A 16,577-nucleotide genomic window follows, 5' to 3' on the forward strand; every position below is an offset into this window, starting at 1 on the left:
CCCCGTTCGTCATCAGCGTGCCAAGACGACACCGACTAGCGAGAAAGCAAATGTACGTCGCGGCAACTGATAAAAATGCACGTATTTCTGATGCACGTTTGGAAAGAGAATGCGAAGTTTTAAATTTGATGATTCCATTGATGGAAGGCGATGTCTGTGCTGTTGCTTAACGGCTTCTTAAACGTCTTTTCAGATGTCTAGCCATTGCATACACAGACTTTCAACACATCTACGGCAATCCAGATCGTTTTTTTCGGGCCGTACAACTATGCTAAGCTCGACATACGGTGTATTCTGATTTCTTCGCTTGTGATACAAAGCTCGTGGATATGTACAAAGCAGCGTAGAGCTTAGTGGCTGCCAACACCTCGATAGATTGCATAACGCCATGCTTGCGACCCTAATGCCGTGGCCAGCTCATCTTAATGCCCTGATTCTCCGTGCTCCTTGCCATGCGCATGGTCGTCTTTGAAGAACAGAGCCTCCACCACTAGATATACGGCGAAAGCACCCGCGCCGATTCCCAGACCCGGGAACGACCCTCTGAAGCGGTTCCGCGTGCTGAAGGGACCCGTGTATCTCCACGCCTCGCTATTCATAGTCAGTCACCTGTTGGCCTGGACAAGACTGAAGAAAAGCAGCTTACTATCTTTTCCATGGGTCGGCGGAGTTCGGACCTGACGCTCGAACGAGCTTCTGGGGGTCGAAACCTGTGTAATTTGGAGGTGCCATCACGACTGATTGTGTCAGTTTCCTGGCTTCCGGAGCTTCTAAGCGATGTAGACTCACCTTGTGGTTGTGATTAGGAGTTGTTGGCAGATGTGTTCGACAAGTGACCTCCGCAAGTCGAGAGCGACACCATGCCAAGACTTTTAGGCCAGGAAAGCCAGAGCAACGCCTGCAGCTCCCGCGATCGCGACACACCAATCTACGCTTGAGCAACCACCGCAAGTTAGCTCGCCGCACAAAATCACGTCTTTTTCGCACGGCCATGAGACATAACTTGTTGAGAAAACACTTCTAAAAAGACAATCACAGGTTAGAAGATGTCGCAGGCGCGGACGTACAGACCGCATCAAAACTCCAACCCTTTCGCTGGTTTCACACACCAGTCAATACCACAAGCATCACATCTCCAACACCCAGCCGCGAGTCTACAGCACAATCTTGGTGCGCACCCGGGCTTTAGTGGGGGCCCCAATGGCGGCGTAAATCTATTTGGTCCGCAGACAGCCAATGCGGGCCTCCCAGGCGGCTTCAACGTAAGCGCAGCGCTGGGGAACAGTAGTGGAGGACTGGCAAGTCAAGCTGCACAACTCGGCTTTGCGCATGGCGCAGCATTACAGCAGCAGCATGGACATGAGGCTGCGAATGCAAATACGTTTTCTACGAAAGGCAACAATTCAAGGATACGGGACGTCTGGAAGCACAACCTGAAGCAAGAGATGCAGGCGCTGAGGCAGTTGGTGGAGAAGTATCCGTACATCAGCATGGTCAGTACTGGCGACCTCGATCATACGCAGTCGAAAGGAGGTGCTAATACCTAACAGGACACCGAGTTTCCGGGCATCGTGGCAAGACCGATGGGCGACTTCCCGAGCAAAGCAAGCTACCACTATCAGACGCTTCGAACCAACGTCGACATGCTCCGAATGATCCAGCTAGGTATCACACTGTTTAACGTCGAGGGTAAAGAGGTCGCTCCAACGGAGATACAAAATCTGAAGCCTGGAACGTATCCCTCCAACATCACAATCTGCCCATGCACGTGGACATTCAACTTCAAGTTCTCGCCGGAGGAGGATATGTACAACGACGAATCTTTGCAGTTGTTGAAAAAGGCAGGTTCCGACTTTGAAAAGCACGCGACGGCTGGTATCGACGTCAGGGAATTTGGGTCCATGCTCATTACTTCCGGCCTGGCATACTCTGACGACGTGCACTGGATATCCTTCCATTCTGGCTACGACTTCGGCTATCTCGCTAAGATCATGTGGGCGCGGAAGTTGCCATCAGACGAGGAGCAGTACCGTGAGATCATTCGCATCTTCTTCCCCAACATCTGGGACGTTAAGTTCCTACTTCGGCATGCGCAAGGCTTGCTCCGTCGAGGTGTGCTCAATGCGCAGGCAACCGACATTCTCAATCGCATGGGCTCTCGCTCTGGACTTCAAGATCTTGCAGATGAGCTTGGCTGCCAGCGCATCGGCACGCAGCACCAGGCCGGATCTGACGCCTGGCTGACAGGTTCTGTCTTTTGGCAGATGAAGGCGAAAATTTTCGACAACAGCCTGCCTGCGGAGGTAAACGGCCAGATGTGGGGACTAACAGGCGTTGGCGGCCCGGCAACGCAGGCTACTCAGGCGCTCGTTCTCGCGGCGCAAGGCCACTCTGCTGCTGCCGCCGCCGCCGCTGCGGCCAACGGTATGGGCGGGTATATAAGTCGAGAGGGGCCGAGCACACCACTGACCAACGCTGCAGGCCTCGCGTCGACGCCGGGCCCGTCCCAGTATCAGAACTCGCTTACGCCTGGTGGAGGCGGCGTATTTGGCAACTTCCAATATGGAAAGTGAGCGTGCTGACGTATGTTATTGCTTCCAGTGTCGCGTAGACGGGCTGTACGATGTCGAGCGGGTGCAAGGTTGTCGTCTTTATACACCGCGGGATAGCGCTACGACCTTGCAGACGATGGATCTTCCAATAGCTGCCTTTGATCTCTGCCTTTCGAACTCTTTCCGCACAACACCTGTGACTCTGCATCCTCTGTTCGCGCCCGACGCTGAGCATGGCAAGCCGCTCGACGTGGGCTATCAAGTACATTCACGACGCTCACCATCTCCTTTCGGCGACAAACAACAACATACCTCCCCGTACTTTGATCACCGCGCATATTCTAGCCCGGACATACCTAGGTCGCGGGCGAATCTCATGCACAGCGGCCACGATGCCCGCATTTTCCCTAACGCCTCCGTGCCTTCACCACCGCGTCTCCGCTTCAGTTCTGCGCAGCGATCTGTCACAGATTTCACACCACATTCTACGGCCAGTTCCCCAGTGCGCCGTCGTAAATACGTCCATGTCCGAGGACGAGGTCGAGCTCGATCTCGACCTCCATATCTCGGCCAGTAAGATTACAGACGATTCTTGGAGTTACTGAGCGCATGAAGCACAAGGTTCTTTCCTGACTATCCTCTCTTCTCCTTCTCTTAGCTGCCTTTGCTCTTTCCTTAGCTAGGTGCACAGTTATGCCCTGGTGAGATCGTAAAGGATATACCGGACGTCAATTTTCCCTCGATGCGTTGTCCATGGATGGTGTTTAGAGCGCTGCTATCTTCATGTACGATTATTTTATGGGAGAGGCAAGGAAGCATGGAATGGCGCATGCGCGAATTGTAAACGATTTTCCATAGTGTGCTTTTTTCTGTGGAGTACTAGTAGGGTATCGAGCAAGCAATCGAGCTGAAAATATCATTGGACTACCCTCTTCAATCGATTCTGCGATTGTTGGTGTGCCAATAAAACGCTGGCCGTATCAAACAACACAGCACGTGGCGCGTGGAATTACCACTGGGGCGGCTCATTTTATTAAGCAGCAAACGTGGCAAAACTTAATGCTGCAACCAACCGCCACAGCCGAATCGTTTTATGACAGGCGTTTGTTCTATCGAAATTTTTGGCTTCTTTTTCCTTTTCTTCTAATAATGCCTTTAACTTCAATTGTCACCCAGGGCCCCTGCTTCTTCAACCATAGCAGTAGCCTGTACCAGGGTTACACCGCAGATCAGGCAGGGCCTTTGGTCCTGCTGTGCCCTTCGACGTAGAATATTTAGAGGACCTTAATGCAAAGGAAGCGAAGTCACGTTAGGGAAATGGGGGAAAGAATAAAAAAAAAGGCAAACTTTAGAGATTAGAACGGTAAAAGGTGGGGTGAAGGAGAAATGAATGGAGACAATCGCTGGATGGGTGAAACGGATGTGGCGAACGAGGCGGAGTGAGCTGGGGTTAAGGTTCATAGTGGAGAGAAGGAGAGGGGAGAGAGAGAGCAGAGAGAGCAGAGAGTAGATAACGGAGGAAAAAGTTGATAGCCGACTTTTGCGTCCGTCGTTTTCATCTTCTCGTGTGTACGTTACGTGAGTGGTGGACATTCGATGCGGATTGGATGGGGCGCGAAAGAACAGCGGCATCCCGGTTCGGCCAGCGGCCGGGCGGATCCCCTGTAGGAGGGGAGGGAGAGGGGGGTTGAGGAGAATCATTGATGGGAGGACGAAAGCAGAGGCAGTAATCAAAAGATGGAACGAGCAAATAACGGTCCACGGAGGCCAGATTTGGTGAGGATGGACAGGACGATCTTCTTGGGACGCCTGTCGCGGGTTGTGGCGCAGCACCAGCATGTCGCATACAGTAGCTCGAAAGGCCGGAAGAAATGAGCGGCCGCATTTATAGGTTGGGAACGGGAGCGTGCGTGCGCATGTGTGTTCTTGTCTGCGTGTGTACCAGGTATGGACGTACTTCATGGGCTTCATGCGCGACAATCCTCTTTGAAGACGGAGTAGCAGTGATGATGGGGGGTTGCAATAGAGGCGGGATGTGATGAGTGGGCAGGCCAAAAAACAATTGGTTATTTGCTAGAGGGAGGGAGGTCGTGAAAAGACGGGCCAGGGGAAAGTCGTACTCGTCGCCGTCGCCGTCGTCGTGGTCGTCGTTGCCGTCACCATCGTTGCCACGGTCGAACACCGAAAAGCAAGAGAGCCGGCCACAGCGAGATTGCCCGGGCATTGTGCACGCTTCGAGGGCTGCGTCACATAAATTAACGTTCCTTTTCTCGCGCTCCAAATAATCGCGCTGCAAGCACAGGGCGCGAACGGGCGGTTGTTGGGTCTGGTGGGCAGACGGGAAAAGCCACTTAGCCACACAAGCGCGCTCCGCTTTGCTCTTTCCCCTTATTGTGGACAGTCCTTATCCTCGTTGCTTCCTTGAACGTGCACGGTCGCGACTTCCATCTCTTTGGGCCGTGGAAAGGGTGACGACTCCAATTTGCCCGTCCTTTTTTTCGATGGACAAGCAGCTACAGCATCCATAACCACTTCCACTTCCACCTTCGCACTCGACGTCCAGCATCGCTCGTTTGGAACACGCAAGCCTACCACCCGTAAACACACCCTCGCCCTCGCCTTCCGACGCGGGTGCACCCTCCTCAAAATCCTACCACGCCTCCAGCCAAGGGCCACCTTGGTCTCTTCCTCCCGCCCTCGAACGACGAGCCTTGAGATATCTCTCTTGGTCTCTGCCTCATTCTGCCTCCCAGATGCTGAGCTCTACTAGCTAATCCAGCAAACACCCACGCTTTCTGTCGCTTCCTCACCCTGTCGTCACTCCTTTCCCCCGTTCTCTCGACTCGCTTAGTTTCCAGATCCCCAACAAGTGCTGCTGCTTCACCCTGAGTCAACTGCCAATCCAGCCCAGCGCAGCAGCTGTACACGCTTTCAACTTGTCGCCATGGCTTCGTAAGTACCTTTGCTATAGACCTGACTGTCCCCACTCTACCCCTTGCTGACACGCGTCGTCTGCTCCCAGCGTTGGCAGCATGTTCAAGGACTTTTGGCAAGCACTCGTCTCCAACGACAGGCATGCTTCACACGACTCGCCTTATCGGACAGGCCAGCATGTCCCTTTACCCCAGAGCCGTCATGCCCCCCTCACATCAATTGCAACCAGCGCCATTGAATCGAGAACCGACCTCCATGAAGCCATTCCGCAATCGTCCTCCGCCTCCGTGAACGGCCACACCTCTCCCAACAATGGTCGGATGTCACCCAGCTCTCCATATTCGCCCGGCATGCGCTCCGCCATGCGCCGCCAGTCGTCGGAACGGTCCTCCACTCGGGGCTCAATTGAGAAACAGCCAGCGACCGAGATCCAGATGCAGAATTTCAACGACGGCCTGCCTCCGCCGCCGCCCGTAGCACACTCGTGGAAACGCATTGACCGATGGGTGCGCGATAATTACGCCGAGCTTTACGAAAACCTTTGTGAGGGCGCTACCAATAACGACATCAACGAGCTCGAGCACCAGCTTGACTGCACGCTGCCCTTGGATGTTAGGGAGTCGCTCATGGTACATGATGGGCAGGAACATGGTGGTCGGCCCACGGGTATCTTCTTTGGCTGCATGCTGCTCGACTGTGAGGAGATCTACGATGAGTGGTGCAACTGGCGTGCTGTGAATGAGCAGTATCTCGCCCAGAGGGCTGAGGACATGCTTCCCGCAGCGATTCCCGTCAAAGCTTTTGCGGGCGCCTCGTCGAGCAGTTCGTCCGTCGTGCCCACGATCGAGCGCCAGAGCGCCAGCGGTGCGTTATGGCGAGAGCAGCTACAGGAGCGCCAGCAATCGCAACCCCCCAACGCTGTACAGCGCGTCTACACACACCCCGCATGGATCCCGCTCGCCCGCGACTGGGGCGGAAATCTGATCGCTGTTGACCTGGCACCGGGACCCATGGGCAAATGGGGACAGGTTATCCTGTGTGGCCGTGATTATGACACCAAGTTCGTCGTGGCCCGTTCGTGGGCCGTCTTCCTCGCAAACGTGGCCGACGACTTTAGCGCAGGTGATAAGATCATCGTCGATGAGGAGAACAACGAGCTGCGGTTCAAACCGTTCAAGAACGCTGACCCGCCCTACATGGAGATTCTCCGCTGGCGCTGCGATCAGAAGTACGGGCGTCGGCCCAGCACCCAAGCACGGCGTGGCCCAGGGCGCGGCGGCCTGAAGATCAACTCCAGTGTCGGCAGCGGTGCTTTTATGTCAGATTCTTCACCATACGCTAGCCCCATCTCGGCCACATCCGACAAGGAACGCGGGCGCTCACCTCACCGATTTGGTGGGAAGGCACCTGTTGGCTCAAGCCCCCTGCGACCTATGATCTCAAGTCCGCTTGCCAGGGTGACCGAAGAAGCGTCTTCTCCTCTCACAATCGAGACGAACTCGGAGACACTAAAGCAGGCAACTCCACCCAATCCAGTCGATAGCAAGCTTGTCTCTGTAGACACACCTCGGCAAAGTGGTGAGCTGCCTGAAGCAACCTCGACATCAGCTCCGGAGGCGAACGGAACTTTGACTGCAAAAAACAAAGAGAATGAGAGCGTTGGTACGAAGTCAGCTGCGGATAATACTAGCGAGAAGGCATCCGCCGCCTCGGAACGTAAAACGAGCAAGGTTGACTCGGGCATTGGCGACATGGGTGATATGAAGACGGTAGAAATATAACACGCAACTGGTCGCTGGTCCGACGATGGGGACGCTGGCAGGCATCAATAAGAACACCACACAAAGCACGAACATGCGAACGAAACGTAAACGCACACATATACACGCACTCTAGTATATGCATGTGCGCTAAATACACAGCAAGCACACTACCTACATACACCTTTGTAATAACGGCATCCAGCTTGGCGTCATTCTTCTATCTCGCCCTCTTGATTTTATTCCTCCATTCGTTCTGCGAACCACGACGCAGCTACCGTAATCGGCAATTGTCGCCTCTATTCGATTCAATTGAGTCTCATTGTCAATCACCACGCGAGCAAGCCGAGCGAATGGTGCCTGTACCAGTATTGGATATAGTGTTTTGTATCTTCCTCTCCTGCTCTCATAGACAAGTGATTGGCGGGCGCAGTTGCTTTTATTCTCGGGCCGGTTGCGCGGGCATACCGCGGGCGTTTTGATCTCTTTTTAACCATTGTCATTCACACCACACGGCAGCATATGTGGCTAGTCCGGGCGAGCACAGCGGCGGCGCAGAAGTTGAGCCTATGAGCAGTCATGTTTATGCGTATACAATTCGCCGGTTTCTTAGGGCATTAGAAGAGTTTGAGACTGGCGAATGGACTTGGGAAGCAGAGCGCGGCAGGAGAGCTTTATAAAGACTGGTAGGCTTCGCTGAGCTTTGATAATGTACTACTAAGAGGGCAGATGTAAAGTACGACGGAAGCGAGAATGGATGATAACACACTTTGGTAGCACATTTCTTGACTTCTTTGTTACTTCGTAACTCGCCTCTGAACTTGGGCGTCACGTGGCTGAGACAGTCCGACGCGTATGTGCTCGTTTTGTGGTATCCAAACTGGCTCCTGGGGATCACTCAGTGCGTCCATTTGTGGTGGAACCGACTACACGACGATGGGTTCATAATCATGACCAACATTTATGTCTTGCCTATCAGAATTTCCCTTTCTAGACGCGAGATGATGTGCTGAAGACCAGCAAGCCACACGAACGAGCGCACGCGCAGCTCGGCGCTCAAAGCTCCGCATTCTTTATCCACGATTCCCGCAACAACCATCCTACGACGGGGGTTTAATACGAAGAACGAAGAACGACAGGCAACCATCACCTTTGCCTCGCTGCGCCGAACTATCTTCTTGGCTTCCCAGCCGATTTTTTGCGCCACATGTCACTCTCTTTGCAGCTGTACGTTGGCGCAGTTGATCGCATAGCCAGTTGTTCGGCCTAACGTGCATGCGGGCCGCCGCCGCCGCCGGAAACAGCCAGCGGCCTGGCTCTCACACGCTTGCGTCAGGTATTGGTCGCGCGCTGCCGTTGTATGCTTCTGCAGGTACAGCTGCCTAGCTAGGAGACGGACGACGGAGATAGGGCGACAGCAGCAGCAATCACATAAGCGAAAAGCGGACACAGACTCACACAAAGCGGATGCAACAGAAGGACGGCGGCGATGAGGATACAGCGTGACGGACTTCCCACAATGGGCAGTGACACAGGAATAAACACGACAACGCCCTCATTGTCAGGTCTACTCGCGCTGTTTCTGAAGGATGGCAAATACACGGCGGGAGACTGGTCATCGCTGATTGGTATCGTAACGGCGATCTGCGGCAACGTACTCATCTCGTTTGCGCTGAATACTCAGCGGTATGCACACATAAAGCTAGGTGAGCAGCAGCGACGGCGACAGAAGCTCCTAGCGCGAGCACGCAGACGGACGGCTGGCCAACGGCGCAGCTGCGACGAGGGGTACGGGACGTCCAGTCTAGCAGCAGCGGCCATGACCACGGGCAAGGAACGCCGACATCAAGTTAGCCCGAATGGTATTGGCGTCGAAGCAGACGTAGGCGCCGTGGCGACGGACAGGTTGGATGACGAGGAGGAAGACGAGGAACCGACAGAGGACCAGCCGCTGTTAAGTGCGAGCATGCACTCGGAAACGACGGAGGCGAGTGGGACGGTCGACGGTGACGACGAGGGAGAAGGAGAAGATGCCATTGCTACGGGTGAGGCGCGCAAGTCGTACCTCAAATCGCCGTATTGGTGGGCCGGCATTGTCATGATGACACTTGGGGAGGCGGGCAACTTCCTGGCGTACGGCTTCGCCCCGGCGTCGATCGTGTCACCACTGGGTGTTGTGGCGCTCATCTCCAACTGCGTCGTGGCGCCTTTCTTCCTCAAGGAGCCCTTCCGCAAACGCGACTTGCTCGGCGTGCTAATTGCTGTCGCCGGCGCCGTCACTGTTGTGCTCAGCGCAAACGACAGCAATCCTAAGCTGGGGCCGAAGGAGATATGGAGCCTTATCAGCACGTGGGAGTTCGAGACGTACCTCGGCGTCACCATTGCCGTCATCTGTGTGCTTATGTGGGCCAGCTCCAAGTACGGCGAGAAGAGCATCTTTATCGACCTTGGCCTCGTCGGCTTGTTCGGTAGGTCTAAGCATGTTCTGATTTGTTCAAATTTTATCTCCATTCTACGTTCGGAACGAATCGGCTAACCCTGTGGTGTGTCTAGGTGGCTACACTGCCCTTTCAACAAAGGGCGTCGCGTCCATGCTCTCCTATACGGTGTTCAAGGCGCTGACGTTTCCGATCACATATGTGCTCGTAGCAGTGTTGGTCTTCACAGCCGTGATGCAGATCAAGTACGTCAACCGAGCGTTGAAACGGTTCGATGCAACACAGGTCATCCCCACTCAGTTTGTGCTCTTCACACTATCCGTCATCGTCGGTAGCGCAGTCCTGTATCGTGACTTTGAAAAGGAGTCCGCGGCAAATGCGGGCAAGTTCATTGGCGGATGCGCTATGACCTTTCTGGGTGTGTACTTGATCACAAGCGCAAGAACCAAAGATGAGGATGAGGACGAGGTGCTTGAGGAGGATGAAGAAGCCATTCGGCTTGCCTCGGAGGGAGTTTATCACGATGATCCGGAACAGAGTGTCCTCAATCAGCCAAGTGCTAGGCGTAGCTCGACCGGCCATCTCGCACACGCAATTCCAGTGAACGGGCACAGATCCAGCACGCCGCTTAATGGTTCGTACCGAGACGAAAATGCGCCTCCTCAAATCACGAGGACGAGCACTTCACAAAGCGTGTCGATCGTTGACGTCGACACGTCGCAGCCCGCATCCTTTGAGGAGACATCGCCGGTCACGCAAAATCCGTGGATTCTGCCGGAAGACCAGCAGAGCGACGCCAAGAGGACAATGCAGAGACTTCTGCGCCCCCTGGAAAACATCCTGCCCCGGTCTGATCGCGACAACGCACTGCCGAAGACGCTCAAGGCCACCACTTCGGAACCCATCCTACCTAGTGAGGCCGAAGCGCAGCCCGATCGGCCGCGCACGCCACCAAACGCTTCGCAAGACCAAGTACTAATGCAGCCACACACCCCGGAGGGTTCGAATCTGCTGGCAAGACACTCGATATCAGACTTCATACCCGGGCCTTTCACCTCCACGCTGTCTTCGCCGTTGTCAGCCATCGTAGCTGACTCGCTGCGCCGCGGCGTCGACGTCAAGAGCCTGAAGCCACGCCGCCGCCGCCGTCTGCCCAACATGCCCCGGCCAGGAGGCAGCCTGCAGCACAGAACAAATTCCGACCCTGAAGCGTCGCCGCGCTTAAATCTGGAAGGCTCGTCGGACGGGGTGCCGCAGCAGGATGAAGCCGTCAGCAGTCACGATCTCGGACGCAAAAGCAGGATACGCAGCCTGAGCAACACATTTGGTGAGCTGTTCAGGTCCAAGAAGCGCGCCAAGACGGAAGGCGTTGACGACGTCGAAGAGGGCCACGCGGGTTGGGGCCCGCTTGCGGACACGGAGAGGGACTCGTGAACCGACAGGAGATGCACGGTCTTTGTTCTTTCTGTTTTTTTTTGTCCCCAACTCCTCTTTTGAGGGGGGATTCGGTCTAGCAAGGTTTAATTTGGCACAACGAGCGGCCAAGAGGAGTACTCTTGTTGGTGCATTTGAATCATCGATCCATCCATTTTCATGTATCGGCATAGAACGTCAAGGTGCATTGCGGTGGCGTTATTTTCCTTTTTTTTTCTTTTTACCAGACCTCAAGTGAGAGGTCCATAGCATGTGCTGGATCGCACGGAATCTGGCCAATAATGTTCTTCTCGCATTATCCTTCTTGTTTCCCCCCTCCCTTCTCGTCTTCCGCTTGCCCGCTTTGGCTTCGTTGCAAAGCCGATACCCTCCATGTATACAGATTGTAATACGAAATGCTTTCTTCTGGAACTCGTCCACCTGCTATGTGTTTGGGACTGCATGCACGCGTGAGATTGCACTGCTGTACATCTGCGGCTAAGCAGGTAACGCACGAGCATAGATGAGGCCGCCAACATGTCTGGCAAAGTTTTTTTTTCAATTACGTATTCTTCTGCGGTTTTATTACGCCGCTGTATGCTGCAGGTGACGCCTTGGTGCGCGCAACAACGCAACAACGCCGGACAAAGTGGAAGGTCTACGCACCAACGGCCTTGTGCTGAAGAAACAAGATACACAGCTGCGAACGAAGCGATGGTCGCTTAGCTAGCCCGGGTGCAGGATTTTTCGCAAGACAAGGACGGGCATAGGGCTGGTAAGAAAAAGGCGGCCGGGAATCTTCCAATGTCGCAGGCTTGGCAGACGCTACTTGGGATGGATTGCATATGATGCCACTCGTGCACCCTCACCACTACTGACAATCGCGCTGATCGACCATAGAGGACACGCTCACACCGACCTCTTTTCTTTCCCTTGTCTGCTTATTGATCACGCCAGGGCATTGTACGCTTGCCAATTAGCTCCCGTGATTGGAACACCGACAGCTGCCCGGCCGGTGCGCTGTGCAGCCTCCGCCGTACACCTCTGCACCACTCTGTTTACCGTGTCTTGCCTGCGACGACGTTGGGTTGTGGTCGCAGTCTAGGCTCCACGCCCTCGCCCAACGGGCCGGCAACGTCATTCTTGGGATATATTTGTACATCAAAGACCCTTTGGTACCGAGTGGCTCGACCGAGGACCCCTCCGCGGACTGCGAACATCACATTTCTGCGCATCGAAAATCTGCGTCGGCCAGAACTACCGCTCCACCAGCGCCAACAACAAGGCGCACAGGGCCGAGGTGAACAGAGAAATACGCGAACTGCGTGGTCGCGCAGTCGCAACTCCCAACAGCAAAGCGAGCTTGACTTCCTCCGCCCGCTAGCCGTTGCGGCACAGTCAAGCAGCTCTTCCGGCTTTCTGGTCAAACGGACAAACAAGAACCCACCCGAACACGACACAACCATATACACGTCACGGCCATGAATCGCCCGCTGGCGACGCGCAAGCGGGGTGCACCGGATGCATCGCCGCTCTCTCAGCAGCAAAACTTCAGCAGCATCCCGTTCACGCCGGCAATGGACCAGACCTCGTTTGACCCCAACTTTCCCGACTGGGGCAACGCGAACAGCATGGGTGGATTGGGCAATGGCTTCCTGAACGAGGCCAAAGGTCTGGACAGTGGCACGTTCGATGCTGCAGGTTTTGGAGGAGCGCCAATCCTTGCAGACAGCCAGCTGGTCAGGAGAGCGCCCGGCCAGCAGGTCGTCTCGAGAAACCAGAACAGCTGGCAGGATACGGGGGGCACGTCCAGCTTTTCAAACTTCGAACAGGCTGATGACGAGGAGGATCTCGAGCAGAGGGCTTTGGCCGCGAAGAAGGAGGCACTGGCGAAGCGGAAGCAGATCCCGCCCTTCGTTCAAAAACTTAGCAGGCAAGTCTTACGATGTTCCTCATTCAGACGTGTTGGGGCACATAGCTAACGTGGGAGTGTACAGTTTTTTGGACGACAATCACAACACCGACTTGATTCGATGGTCAGACAGCGGCGACTCCTTCATCGTGCTGGACGAGGACGAGTTTGCGCGCAAGCTGATCCCGGAACTGTTCAAGCACAACAACTACGCCTCGTTCGTTCGACAGCTGAACATGTATGGCTTCCACAAGAAGGTCGGCCTGTCCGACAACTCGATGAAAGCAAGCGAGAACAAGAGGAAGACTCCGAGCGAGTATTACAACAAGTACTTCAAGCGCGGCCGGCCGGAGCTACTGTGGCTCATTCAGAAGCCTAAAAACCCGCCGTCGTCGAAGAGGAAACGTGAGGACAAGAGTGGCGGCGACAGCGACGAGGAGCCCCGGACAACCCCGCTACCCAATGCTTCCGGCCAGGCCAACACTGGCCCAGCTGGAGGCAACACCGATGTGGCCGTGCTACCGCGGAGTGAGCTTAATAATATCCGACAGGAGCTTGCGAACCTGCAGAAGAATCAGAAGATGATCACCCAGGTCATTCAGCAGATGAAACAGCAGAACGATCAATTCTACAGGCAGGCAACCGCCTTTCAGGACATGCACCAGCGTCACGAGAACTCCATCAATGCGATTCTGACGTTCTTGGCCACGTTCTACAACCGGAGCCTTGAAGGGCAGAACAATATGCACGAGATGTTCAACCAGTCCTTGCCCCAGGGCAGTGTTCAGCCTGGAAACATTGTCGATATTGGCGACGTGCCGGAAGAGCTGCAGATGCCGACGAGGCGGTCAAAGCAACCTCTTTTGCTGCCCGCACCTGAGGTCAAGTCCAAGATGGGCACGCCGACGTCGCCAGCGACGGTCCAGTCGGCGCGGTCGACTTTGAGTCCGCAATCGCGGAGCGCCTCTATCCTCAGAAATGTTCCCTCATCGTCTGCCACGCCTGCACCAGGAAGTAACCCCACAGCGCCGTCGCCGCACATCAAGATGGAATCAGAATCGCCTGGCATCATCACCGACAATCACGGTATGATGCATGTTATCAACGCCGCAAACTCAGCCAGTCCAAAACCCGGGGCCGGTCTAGACTTTGACTCGGCACTGCATCACTTTCAGAACGCGGACGGCAACACTCCCCTCACACAGCAACAACGCAACGACATGCTCTCGCTCATGCAAGCTACCATCGGCGGCACAGGCGGCGGAAAGAGTGCGCTTACGAACCCACAGACACCGCCTATGCCGTCTCTTAACGACATCACAGCCCAGAACGACCAGCTGGACTACCTTCAACGACTCACTCAGCAACAGGACGAGAGCGTTGAGAACCTTCGCGGACGCATTCATTCACTCTCTCCGACCGGGTACTTTGCTGGCTTGGACAACCCGAGCAACCCCCCACCAGACTTCAACCTCGACGATTGGATGCTGCCGCCTCCTGACACGGGCGACCTTTCCAATTTGAATTTCGACGACCTCAACAACGGAGATGCGGACTTCGGCACTGCAGACGGCTTGCTCCCCATCAATGACGAAGACCCAGAGTTCGACGGTCAACACGGGTTCTTGTCGCCCGAGCAAGGAGGCAACAGCTTCCAGGGCGGCAAGGTCGAGTCAATTAGCTCGAGGGCGACGACTGCAAGTCCAAAGGAGGCTTTAAAGGCCGACGGTGAGGTGATTAATAGCCCTAGGAAGAAGAGAAGAAAAACCTAGATGGGCTGATGGGAGACTAGTGACAAAACAGCCGCAATTTTGAACTCTGCGCGAAGCTGTCACAGGACATGAGTTACAAAAAAGTACGATCATGACTACGGATACAATGTTGGCTTAGAATATGACTACTATATCGAGGCGTTGAGCGGTCGGTCTGGCCGGCGAGATGAATATGTTTTGACGAATTGACCATCGAGGGCGAAGAGAAGATCGAAGAGAAATCATTACAAAAGTCTCGAGTTCGTTGTGACTGACAAAAAAAAAAGAGAGAAATTAATACTGGTCTCACACTTCAGGAGCCGATCATGCTACTCGATCATCACGACATGTTAGATACATCTTCCAGATGCAGTGACAGATACCACCAAAAAAATGGTTTTACTTTCTTCTTGCTTGCTACAGGTGTGCTATAGTTCAGTATTGTAGGATGATGTTCACAACTCGATTTCCTCGCACTGCATCCCACACTCGATACATCTCTTGACGCCGATGCCTGTCTCGGGGTCTTCGACCGTGTTCCCCCACTCGTGCTCGTGTCGGTCCCCCTTGCGCACGATCTTGTCGCCAAACTTAACATCGGCGCCCGCGTCCTCGCCGTTGCGCCTCGCGACGCTGCGCTCGAACGCGTCCACCCTCGTCCTCTTCTTCAGCTCGTTCAGCTTGGTGCGGAACTTGGCCTCCTTCTTCGCCTTCCTGGCGGCCTCTCGGCGCTCGAACTCCGCGTCCAGCGCGGCGGGCGAGCCCCACTTCTTGTCGGAGAAGGCGAAGTCCTCGACCTGGTAGCGTAGGTACAGCTGCATGGTGCTCCAGTGGCTCTTGTGCGGGTTCGGCTTCTCCATGCGCGGCAGCAGCTCCTTGTCTTCCAGCTCCGGGTTCGTCAGCAGGTAGTCCTCGCGCGCCTCCGTCTTGGTCAGCAACGAGTACCGGTCCGGGTACTTGTCCTTGCACGCGTGGCACACGCAGCACCCGAAGATGTCCGCCCACTGGAAGTCGATCTCGAGGCTGCCGCACTCGCGGCACACCTTCTCCCTCTCCTTCTCCAGCACCGAGATCCCGGGCTCGAACGGCCCCGCCCGCGCCGCCCGCAGCTTCTTGAGCAGCTGCGTCCGCTCCCACTCCTTCGCCGTCATGCCCACCGGCTTGCCCGCCAGCGGGTCCGGGCCGCCCTCGCGCTGCCGCGCCCGGTCCGGGTCGTCCAGATCGGAGAGGAAGCCGCCCTTGGTGTCCGTCATCTTGCTGAAGTCATACTCGATGTACGCGTTCTTCTCGAACTTCTTCGCCGGCCGGATCGGCGCGTCGTTCGCGGGCGCCTGCATCGCCGCGTTCCGCACGTTGTCCGGCGTCGCCTTCGCGCCCGAGATGAGCGAGTGCGGGCGCTTTTGGCCAGCCTGCAGCGGGGGCGGTCGCTCGGCGTCGTGCTGCGCGCGGCGAGCTTTGGCGCGGAGGCGCGCCTCTTCCTGCGTAGTCGTCAGCCCTGCGCGCATGCAGACACCTAGAAGCTTCAACTGACAGTCCTGCGCACTTGCTCCGGCGTCAGGGGATTCGGCGGGAGGTCGCCAGAATGTGCTGCCCGAGGCGGCGTCGAAGGCCTCTCGGCCATGGTGGCGCGGACACGGGGGGGAACACAAAACGACTTGAGCCCAATTGCAGCGGGGGTTCGACGACGCAAACACAGGAAAGATGCGGGTGAGCGGGTCAGATGAAAGGTCCGGCGAAGAGCAGAAGACAAATCTAGGCGGTTAGATGATTTTGGATATCCGTGAGCATTTGCGTACGAGGCTGCGGACGAGGCCGCG

The 16,577-nt window shown here is 55.6% G+C and overlaps 6 protein-coding genes across 7 annotated transcripts; 4 read left to right on the plus strand and 2 right to left on the minus strand.

The window, feature by feature from the left end:
• Window positions 1-97: 97 nt before the first annotated feature.
• On the minus strand, window positions 98-833 carry PV09_00135 (uncharacterized protein). The gene is made up of 3 exons (XM_016352819.1): window positions 790-833; window positions 647-737; window positions 98-591 (listed from the first exon to the last, which is right to left on the minus strand). Exons 2-3 carry the CDS (start codon window positions 730-732, stop codon window positions 423-425), a joined length of 255 nt encoding a protein of 84 aa, XP_016219076.1. The 5' UTR covers window positions 733-737; window positions 790-833; the 3' UTR covers window positions 98-422.
• Window positions 834-923: 90 nt separating this feature from the next.
• PV09_00136 (uncharacterized protein) lies at window positions 924-3,643 on the plus strand. Its single transcript, XM_016352820.1, has 2 exons — window positions 924-1,493; window positions 1,551-3,643. Exons 1-2 carry the CDS (start codon window positions 1,047-1,049, stop codon window positions 2,571-2,573), a joined length of 1,470 nt encoding a protein of 489 aa, XP_016219077.1. The 5' UTR covers window positions 924-1,046; the 3' UTR covers window positions 2,574-3,643.
• Window positions 3,644-4,944: 1,301 nt separating this feature from the next.
• Window positions 4,945-8,067, plus strand: PV09_00137 (uncharacterized protein). The gene is made up of 2 exons (XM_016352821.1): window positions 4,945-5,504; window positions 5,575-8,067. Exons 1-2 carry the CDS (start codon window positions 5,497-5,499, stop codon window positions 7,265-7,267), a joined length of 1,701 nt encoding a protein of 566 aa, XP_016219078.1. The 5' UTR covers window positions 4,945-5,496; the 3' UTR covers window positions 7,268-8,067.
• A 298-nt stretch (window positions 8,068-8,365) lies between these two features.
• On the plus strand, window positions 8,366-11,526 carry PV09_00138 (uncharacterized protein). The gene is made up of 2 exons (XM_016352822.1): window positions 8,366-9,714; window positions 9,800-11,526. The coding sequence occupies exons 1-2, from the start codon at window positions 8,736-8,738 to the stop codon at window positions 11,116-11,118; spliced, it is 2,298 nt and encodes a 765-aa protein (XP_016219079.1). The 5' UTR covers window positions 8,366-8,735; the 3' UTR covers window positions 11,119-11,526.
• A 239-nt stretch (window positions 11,527-11,765) lies between these two features.
• On the plus strand, window positions 11,766-15,173 carry PV09_00139. 2 transcript variants are annotated; one of them, XM_016352824.1, is made up of 3 exons: window positions 11,766-13,030; window positions 13,095-14,742; window positions 14,802-15,173. In XM_016352824.1, exons 1-3 carry the CDS (start codon window positions 12,579-12,581, stop codon window positions 14,802-14,804), a joined length of 2,103 nt encoding a protein of 700 aa, XP_016219081.1. In that variant the 5' UTR covers window positions 11,766-12,578; the 3' UTR covers window positions 14,805-15,173. The 2 variants fall into 2 exon arrangements, with proteins under 2 accessions (XP_016219081.1, XP_016219080.1); XM_016352823.1 differs by having other exon boundaries at window positions 13,095-15,173.
• Window positions 15,125-16,512, minus strand: PV09_00140 (DNA repair protein). Its single transcript, XM_016352825.1, has 2 exons — window positions 16,292-16,512; window positions 15,125-16,238 (listed from the first exon to the last, which is right to left on the minus strand). Exons 1-2 carry the CDS (start codon window positions 16,379-16,381, stop codon window positions 15,216-15,218), a joined length of 1,113 nt encoding a protein of 370 aa, XP_016219082.1. The 5' UTR covers window positions 16,382-16,512; the 3' UTR covers window positions 15,125-15,215.
• Between the last annotated feature and the right edge of the window lie 65 nt (window positions 16,513-16,577).

This window comes from Verruconis gallopava (assembly GCF_000836295.1).
Source record: "Verruconis gallopava strain CBS 43764 unplaced genomic scaffold supercont1.1, whole genome shotgun sequence".
Lineage (NCBI taxonomy): Eukaryota > Fungi > Ascomycota > Dothideomycetes > Venturiales > Sympoventuriaceae > Verruconis > Verruconis gallopava.

Coding starts and splice junctions, on each gene's coding strand:
- PV09_00135 (XM_016352819.1), bottom strand. CDS start 732: ATGGCACCTCCAAATTACACAGGTTTCGACCCCCAGAAGCTCGTTCGA. Junction 592..646: donor GCCGACCCATGGAAAAGATA/GTAAGCTGCTTT, acceptor GACTATGAATAG/CGAGGCGTGGAGATACACGG.
- PV09_00136 (XM_016352820.1), top strand. CDS start 1,047: ATGTCGCAGGCGCGGACGTACAGACCGCATCAAAACTCCAACCCTTTC. Junction 1,494..1,550: donor AGTATCCGTACATCAGCATG/GTCAGTACTGGC, acceptor AATACCTAACAG/GACACCGAGTTTCCGGGCAT.
- PV09_00138 (XM_016352822.1), top strand. CDS start 8,736: ATGAGGATACAGCGTGACGGACTTCCCACAATGGGCAGTGACACAGGA. Junction 9,715..9,799: donor TGGCCTCGTCGGCTTGTTCG/GTAGGTCTAAGC, acceptor TGGTGTGTCTAG/GTGGCTACACTGCCCTTTCA.
- PV09_00139 (XM_016352823.1), top strand. CDS start 12,579: ATGAATCGCCCGCTGGCGACGCGCAAGCGGGGTGCACCGGATGCATCG. Junction 13,031..13,094: donor TTCGTTCAAAAACTTAGCAG/GCAAGTCTTACG, acceptor GGGAGTGTACAG/TTTTTTGGACGACAATCACA.
- PV09_00140 (XM_016352825.1), bottom strand. CDS start 16,381: ATGGCCGAGAGGCCTTCGACGCCGCCTCGGGCAGCACATTCTGGCGAC. Junction 16,239..16,291: donor CGGAGCAAGTGCGCAGGACT/GTCAGTTGAAGC, acceptor ACGACTACGCAG/GAAGAGGCGCGCCTCCGCGC.